At 40.0% G+C, this 9082-nt stretch overlaps 1 protein-coding gene across 1 annotated transcript; it reads left to right on the top strand.

Moving 5' to 3' along the window:
* The first annotated feature begins 3643 nt into the window (after positions 1 to 3643).
* Positions 3644 to 5026, top strand: LOC139070426 (threonine-rich protein-like). The gene is made up of 2 exons (XM_070552645.1): positions 3644 to 3936; positions 4095 to 5026. The coding sequence occupies exons 1-2, from the start codon at positions 3877 to 3879 to the stop codon at positions 4596 to 4598; spliced, it is 564 nt and encodes a 187-aa protein (XP_070408746.1). The 5' UTR covers positions 3644 to 3876; the 3' UTR covers positions 4599 to 5026.
* Positions 5027 to 9082: the final 4056 nt, after the last annotated feature.

Below are 9082 nucleotides of genomic sequence, written 5' to 3'. Positions count from 1 at the left end.
CAATTAACAAAAACCAGAAAATCTCAAATAAATTCCTCAAAAAAATTGATAAATTCTTACTGTAAGAGAATAAACACTACAGGCCTTCCATGCTTTTATTGTGTTGCAGTTGGTTATGTTCTGGTGACATGTAGAACTTGGGAGTGCAGGCTGCTGCCTGAGAGGTGGTAGAAGATGGAGTGTCTCCATGCTGCTTTGTTTTGGTCACTTATGTGCGTGAGGCGAGTGGTCTTACGGGTTAAACCAAACTCAGGTGATATTTTACACTAAACCGAAAACCCACAACACTCTAAATGTAATAAAAGGGAGATCTACACCACAAAAAAGATGAACTCTAAACCAAAACGTAACAGCTTATCCCAACGCAAGAAGCTGTTAGCGAAGATGCTAACAGTAGCTTTACCAACATTAAGTTCAAGTTACCAAGTTTAAATAAACCAAAAAACACCCAGCAGCAAACAGACCAGCACGGAGGAGAGACTGCTACCACCAAAACAGCTCTCCTAATGTCTGAAAGAAGCTCCTTAATGAAGGGAGAAGCGCTCCCGGTGATTTTCTACATCTGCGATAGACACGAAGCAGCGCATCTGACCCCGGAAGTTGTTGTCCGTTGCCGGGAGACGAAGGGGCAAAACAGGAAAATAATCTAGTAGTGGACGGACATTGTTCCGGGTCTTCGGTATTTGGCGGAGATGTTAGTGAAGGCGGAGAAGAGGGCGAACTAGAGGAAAAACAGGCAGATTCCTCCTCTATTCACAAACTCCTGGGGATGCAACAAATGGGCGCGGTGCGTCGACTTCTGGATCTGACGTCGACAAATTTTTAGAATCGAGCCGTCGACTTCGTCGAGGCTTCGCTACAGCCCTAGTCATAATAAAACTAGAGAAAGCAAAAAGAAAGAAAGAAAGGAAACGATCTTTTCTATGGCGCTTCTCAAGATACAATTCAGGAGGTGCTTCAAAAATGCTAAGAAAGAGAGAGAGTGAATAGGAAAGAGGGAAATCAGTGGATCCTGAGGAAGACAGAATAAGGAGAGGGTGGTGATGAAGGTCACACCAAAGCCAGCCTGAACAGGTGAGTTTTCAGCTGCTTTTTGAAGGAGACCACTGAGTCCACTGATCTCAGGCTCAGGGGGAGAGCGTTCCAGAGAGCTCATTTTACCATTTGATTGAATATTTCTGGACTTGTTGCATCTTTTGCTTGCCTCAGCCTGCTTTTAGGTCCTAATCCCTCACCTCCCTGACATTTTGTCTGTTTACGTGGACACCATACAAGGCACAATATTAGGAAATAATATTTTCATAATGACTCAGACTTATTACTCAGAATCACACAACATGCAGAGAGTCAATTAGCAACCCCACATTAAAATGTCACAATGCTAGTGAGTTGGTATTAAATAACTTAATCCTAACAGACTTGTTCTGCAATCAAGACATTTTATTAAAAAACATCCCCCTCAATTCAACTTTAAAAGCAACTGTGCATTCAAAAAGTATTATTCCTTATTCTCTCAACAACAGCTGATTATTGTGAACACAATACAAAAAACCCAGATGTATTAAGTTTGTAAATAAAAAAATATTGTGAAAAAGAACCTCAAATTAAACTTTGGCAAGAATTTAGAAAATGACACGTGTTGGTTTTCATTAGGTTTGCTGCTTCGGGGTTCTTGCTAAATCATTGTCACGATCAGTGTCTAAGTCGTTTAATAAAACTTAAACAAAGTAAAAGTCCAAATTTTCTGTGTTGGGCTTTCTTGTTCAAAACTTGTGCAATTCCTTTTGGCATGCTGTTATCAGATTATCTAAAATCCTGACTGATTGAAGCCCACTCCATCCATTCTGGGAATTTTTCAAAATCTTTGGGTGTCTCTCTGTCCATGGAGGTCTTGAGGATTTCCTGTAAGTTTCCAAAAGTTTGGAGAGGTTTCTTGTTTGTGGACCCAAAACCTTGATGTATTTTACACCTCAGACATCTTAGTTATGAGTTTACACTTTTTATGGTGCTGCAAATTGGAATTCTTCACCAAACTGGTTTCAGGGGAGTTCCTCTTGGAGGATGTTTAGGTACTAATCTTAATTTATGGTTCTGAGGGTAGGGGCTCGACACACAAGAGGTGACGAACGAAAAAAACTTTTCGCTGTTGCTTTGATAACCTGACTCACAGCATAAGACATGTGGCTGTGGCCAGCGGCAAAGCCAACAACACGCTCTGTTCAAGGGCGAATAGCGAGTCTTCCCTAGTTCTGATTGGTCACCAGATTGGAGGGAATGTTGGGTTATTAAAGCAGTTCAGAAGCGGTAGATATGAAGTCTCACAAGGTTTTTGCTAGAGTTAAGTGAAGTCTTACTTCTGACTTTACTGTATAAAAAATAAATATATGTGGGTTCATCCCATATTACAAACAGAAAATGAAACGGTGAATATGAGACCACACCAACCACCAACTGACCAACAATTTCCCATGCGTCACCTTTTTGTGAAGACCTCTATATTCTTTTGTATGTTGTAATGTTGTAAAGCTCTTGGAAATCTGACACAGGAAGTATTACCTTTTCCTTCATGTTTGCCCGGAGATGTACCGAGAAGCATCCTGTCCGCTCATTGGTCAGTCAGCAAAACCTCTGCAGATTGGTCCTTGACCGACGGACAGCAATGAAAAGTTGAAAATGTTCTACTTTCTTGGATCGCGTCGCCGGCTCGCCTGTGCACGACACATGCACGAGCGCAAAGTTTCACATGCACGTTTTTTGCATGTAGCTTAGCAGGAGGGAAACCTGCGATTATCGCTTTGTCGCGCATGTCTCATTGAAAATGAATTGAGGAGAGGTGATGTCACCTTTCGTGTGTCGACCCACTTGAAATGTGTTCACTCCCTGGAATGAAAAGCACCTCCTCACATAAATGATCTCGAGATTTATTTTTGTTGGTGGGAAAAATAACTTTTTCTCCTCCAGACAATCTTTTTTCCAGATGCATCAAACAGTTGGAAAGATAATTCACCCGTCTTTTAGAGTCCAATCTCAAGTTAACAAGTTCAAATAAAAGAAATGTGTTGCTAGCATAATGAACTCTCCCCAAAAACTATCAATCAAGATCTTTTAATTCTTCTGAGGGTAAATATTAAGTAATGAGAACCCGTGACAAAATCCCCAAAAGACAGTGGTGTATAAATGAATAAGTACTGCAGAAGAAGAACACTAGATCCACTGAAAACAATACAGTCCCTGGAAAGGAATGAGCAAGTATTGTTTTGCAGGTAGAAACTCATCTCTGGGCAGCATGTTACTGTTTCACAAGTTCAGAAACCTTCAACAACATACCAGTCTTTGACTTTGACAGCTCGTAAATTCCTACGCAAGCATAAAGTCATAAACAATAACTATTACAGATCATTTTCAGAATTTTTTTGGCAACAAGATCAAAAATCTGGATTTTGAGGACATTTTCTTAAATTATTAGGATTAATAAGTGGATGTGGACACTTACGGTGAAAACATCCTGATCTATTACGGTTCACACCTTTGTTGGTTTTGGCTAAAGCCTGCCACATCATATCTGAGATGTAGTAACACCTGTGATGTGGGAGAGCAGTAACAACACACAGGAGCTGTTTAAAAGCTAATTGTGCTTCCTGGGGGAAACATCTAAAGAGAGAGGAGCTTGATATTTTATTCATTAAGCTTCTTATTCTTGCGTCCCGCTGTGACACGAAGCCTCTTCCAACTACAAGGAGATTTGAGTATCAAGATGAAGTCCAAGCTGGTGGTTTTTCTTTTTCTGACTTTTGCTTTTATCAGTTGCCTTTCAGCTGTAAGTACACGAATAAACATTACTGACTGATACGTTTTAAAACCAGGACTTTAAGTATTATGTTTTTGCAGCACCGCCATCGCCGGGGCAGTCACAGCAGTGAATCTTTCAGCTTTGAGGTGAGAATCTCATCATTTGTGCAAAGTACAGCGCTTTGTTTGTCTGCTTTGGGCATGTGAAAGCGCTTTATAAATAAAGTTGATTTGATTTGATTTGAAAGTAAAGAAAACCTAATCGACGATCTTTCATTATTGTTTACGATTTTGTCTTTCTCCAGAGAAGGAAACCATTCTACGGGTTTCCTTCAATTTGTTTGCAGTTACCTCGTCTCTGCATGCCATCTCTTCCTGTAGCACCAACAAAACCCACAACTACCACAACAACAACACCCAAAACAACAACAACTACTACCACAACAACAAAACCAACTACAACAACAAAACCAACTACAACAGCAGCTCCAACTACAACAACAAAAACAACTACAACAACAGCTCCAACTACAACAACAGCTCCAACTACAACAACAGCTCCAACTACAACAACAGCTCCAACTACAACAGCAGCTCCAACTACAACAACAGCTCCTACTACAACAACAGCTCCAACTACAACTACAGCTCCAACTACAACAACAGCTCCAACTACAACAACAGCTCCTACTACAACAACAGCTCCAACTACAACAGCAGCTCCAACTACAACAACAGCTCCAACTACAACCACAAGCACTCAGACCACTGACAATCGAGGAGACAACAGGTTGATTGGATTGCCCTGACTGTCCAACAACAAGAGAACTGTTCAGAGCAAAAGGAAATGCTGCCTATTTGCTGTTTTCTGCACTAATGAAGCCACAGCTAAAAGCAAATCTGCACAGCTTTAGAAATTGATTGTTGAATAAATTGTAGAAACGGTTTAATCGGCTTTCTGTTTTCATTTTTTGTGTTTCGCTCAACTTTGTGAAAAATGAATTTTTGTCTAAAATAAACAAGGAAAATGCTCTTGTATGCATGTTTAGAGAAAAGTAACATTGAGACAAGCACTTAGGGTGTAATGAGAAGTTGTGTGTGAGAGAGTGCTGACACACTCCAGGGATGAGTGTAATCTGGTAATCCGACCTTGGTGCTTCATCAGGGAAGTCTGTCATACCATCCACCTTCTTACTGATGTGTTCATTCACCTCTCTGCACTGTTAGCTTTTCACACGATGTGGAAAAGAACATTTATCTACAAAGAATCAATTTATGTTTTTGATTTTAAATGTTTGTGTCAAAATAATAGAAACAATTGACAAATCTTTTATATTGAATGTCATCTTTTTTTCTAAGTGTGCTCTTTCGGGCTTACTCTACTAGAAAACTTATTTTCCTTAAAATGTGCACAGAAATAAGTTTTATTTGTGTTAATTAAATACAATAAAAGTAAATGCAATTAATTTAAAAACATTAATTGTGTTTTTATCTCCTTGGTAAAATGGAAAAAATAAAATTAAACAATAATTATAATTATGATGATGATGACAAAGGTAATATTTTTCTTATTTTTTATTATTATAGATCCCAGTCATTTGTTGTTGGATTTGTTTAATTTTATGATCATCAGGATAATAATTGGGAATGGGAAATTGTCTTTGGTCTTTACATTTGTCTACTCTTTACGTAGAAAACCAGATACAGTAGCTGCACTTGTTTGTCATTGGTTGCAGTCAGTTTAAGGTTTTAGTGACTATTGCCTAAAGCACACATCCACCTTGTGGTCTCTTCAGTTTTTCTTTGTTTCTTTTTAGTCATTTTTGTATACATGTACACTTATAATATCCAGGCAAATGAACTAATATGGAAGTAGAAGTAGTGATCTAATGGCAGATTCAAATAAAAATACAAATTTTAACTCCTTGTAGACTAAAATTTTCTCACAAATTAGCACCAAATCACTGCCTTAAAGCACCCAGAGGGCATACAGGAAAAGCTGCCATTTCCATTCCTGTACATTTCTACTGGATCTACATGTGGCTAGGGGCGATTTTATTTGTCTTTTGTGGCCCGGTCCGAACTGCGGAGGTTGATTCATTCTGGAAGCATAGCACAAAAAAATAACCTGGAAGCAAAAGAAACACGTTCCTGCAATTCAGAGACTCTTCCAAAACCCTTCAAGGCCATTGAAAACACACCCATCCACTTTAATGGAGACAAATTGCTGTTGTTTCGCAGACATTATGCAACGCTAAAGGCTAGTTTATATTTCTTCTGTGTCAGTACGGAGACACGCAATGCCGTTATCTGTCATCACAAAGGCTCTCCAACTGACCCGCAACGTCAGACGGAGTAGAGCCCACTTTTCTAACTGTTCGTCGAAGGTGACAGACTGCATGTCTGTGATTGGTCAGGACGCAGCTTCCTCGACTCACTTCATCAACAGCACCCTCATTCCATACTACCAAAACGAGGTCCAAAATCTAGCAACAGACACGGAGCAGATCTCACGATATAAGTCAGACAATATAAATGTTTATACACCCGTGACTGAAGGAGTACAAAGCTAACTTTTTTTCGTGTCAGGAAATTACGGGTAACGTTAGTAGAAGCGTGTGACTGGATGGAGAAGTGGTTTTCATGTTAAAATGTCTCCGAAACACATAAACACATTAGAAACACATTGGAAACATGACTGCAATAATGGCAGGATACCCCAGAAGTGCCCTCTGCTGTCCTGGGGGAGAATTGCTTCACAACACAGAAACAGTATTATTGTAGAGAAGTATTAATGTAAAACCTTTACATTGATGTGTGTGTGTGTGTGTGTGTGTGTGTGTGTGTGTGTGTGTGTGTGTGTGTGTGTGTGTGTGTGATGTAGCGTATTTCTACATACTACAATCAACATTGTTTGCCATCAGTTGTTAGATTCTGAGAACGATAAAGCACATTAGCATATGACGCTTAGATCTTGTGTAAATATCCAGGATACTTACATAATCGATAGAAGTTCATACACACACCTGCTTGGTCTATATTTAATCCAAAGATTAATATTTAATTTAAGATAATTAAATTTAATAGCAAAAAAAACTTTTTTATCAGAATTTAAAGGAATCTTTGCTTTTTCAATAACCAGAAATATACACCATTCTGTGTTTAATTTCAAGAAGAGAGTCAAGTTTTTAAAGTTAAGAATTTATTACTAACAATTTTAAACTTGACAATTTGAAACGACAATTCAGAAATGACAATTTAAATGACAATTAAAAATGACAATTCTTGGAGGAACATTTACCAGCTTTGATATTAAACTTGGTATCAAAAGTTTTACCTTTGTCTGGATGGAAATCTAAAATGAAATGAGAGCTTGGACGTGTGAATGGATTCTCAGAAGGTTTATTTCAGAGAAACGCATTCTGGGTTAGAAATGATGGTTTGCAGCTAACTGAGTCGTTTCTTAGAAGAACAGCATCAAACATCATCTGTCGAAAGTGTCTACCTCACCCAGTTTCAGGAGACCCCCTTCTGGATCCGAGATGTCAGGTGGAGATGATTTCCTCCGGGCACGAGGCTGGTAGAAGGACCTCAATGCGACCAAATCAGTCCTGGGATGTCTCCGTGGGTCCCACGACTGATGAAACTATTTGCGTCTCAAAATCAATAACTATGAAGGAGTTTTGCGTCTTACTTAAAAATCAATAACTCTGAAGGAGTTTTGCGTCAGCTGGTTACAGGTGCGTTTATTCAAAGCTATTCTATCGGCGTGACAGACCAGCAGGTAGAGGCTTCAGGGCGGCCGTTCCCTTATCCTCAGGATGGTGGTTGGTTCACGAACTGAAGTTTTGCTGCTGGAAATTTAGTTTTGACAAACCCCTCAGAACATGCCCACTCTCAGCAAGAACGCTTTGGTCATGAGTCAAAGACATGTGATGGCAGTTTGCTTTTACCCTGGATACCCTCTGACTGAAGCTGGTTACGTGCGAGATGACCTTCTGGTTATTATACCCAAAGCATAATAATTCATTTCAGTAATTAAAATACATTTATACTGAACGAAGAGATTATTTATGATGATTATAATGAACAGTAATAAAGTCAAAGAGTTTATTAAAATTATTATTTAAATTATTATTGTGATCTTGAAGTGTCCTTCAATCTGGGACGGAACAGCAGCAGATAAAGATGATTTTCAGCAGACATCATGGCTCCTGGGTTAATCTGTGGAGCCAAAAGTTACAGTCTGACCCAGCTTGACCCAGCTGGGAAAATGTGACCTTTGACACAAATTAGAGGACCTTCGTGACGCTACAGACCCCCCTGGTCAATGGTAGGTGGTCCGCAGAAACCACCTGTCGTTGAGCACCGGATACATGAAGGGGCTTTCTTTCTGAAGGAGCTGTTGCAGTCCAGGTGAAGGCTGGAGTGAGGAAACGTTCCCCCACGCCAGTGAAGACAGGAGCATATCGTGAGAAGTTGGTTAAGTCAACAATTGTAGATCATTGTAAAGTAATCCTCATGAAGGTAGCTATTTCAATAGCAGTAGATTATCAATATTTAGTAATTCCAAAGGCATATGCAAAAGGATAAAGTAGCCTGTGTTCGCACACAGAGCAGAGCAGGATGTAGACAGACGACCAGCCGTCAGCGGCAGCAGGTTCCCAGATGACCTCCAGGCGACCTCTCAGCGCAGGGCACTCAGGACGTCTCGAACCACGACCGAAGCGGAGCTCCATGCGATAGGTGACATCAGGCGGGTAGCGTCAGGCAGCGAAGTCCCTCAGGCAGTAGGTCCCTCAGGCAGCATAGTCCCTCAGGCAGGAGCTCATGAGTGAGAAGAGCAGAGCATGTGCATGTGAGGCATGACACACGAAGATTGCGTCTGATGCAAATCATTGTTACGATCAGTTTCTAAGTCGTTTAATAACACTTAAACTAAGTTAAAGTCCACATTTGCTGTGTTGGGCTTTCTTGTTCAAAACTTGTGCAATTCCTTTTGGTATGCTGTTATCAGATTATCTAAAATCCTGACTTATTGAAGCCCATTACATCCATTCTGGGAATTTGTCAAAATCTTTGGGTGTCTGTTTGTCCATGCAGATCTTGAGGATTTCCTGTAAGTTTCCAAAAGTTTGGAGAGGTTTCTTGTTTGTGGACCCAACACCTTGATGTATTTTACGCCTCAGACATCTTAGTTATGAGTTTACACTTTTTATGGTGCTGCAAATTGGAATTCTTCACCAAACTGGTTTCAGGGGAGTTCCTCTTGGAGGATGTTTAGGTACTAATA

The sequence above is a fragment of the Nothobranchius furzeri genome, chromosome 6 (assembly GCF_043380555.1).
Source record: "Nothobranchius furzeri strain GRZ-AD chromosome 6, NfurGRZ-RIMD1, whole genome shotgun sequence".
Taxonomy (NCBI): Eukaryota; Metazoa; Chordata; class Actinopteri; order Cyprinodontiformes; family Nothobranchiidae; genus Nothobranchius; species Nothobranchius furzeri.
This window is presented reverse-complemented; position numbering and strand designations above follow the sequence as displayed.

Excerpts from the sequence above, each read along its gene's own strand:
- LOC139070426 (XM_070552645.1), top strand. The coding sequence starts at position 3,877 with ATGTTTTTGCAGCACCGCCATCGCCGGGGCAGTCACAGCAGTGAATCT. Across the intron at positions 3,937-4,094 it reads GTGAATCTTTCAGCTTTGAG|AGAAGGAAACCATTCTACGG; the intron begins GTGAGAATCTCA and ends GTCTTTCTCCAG.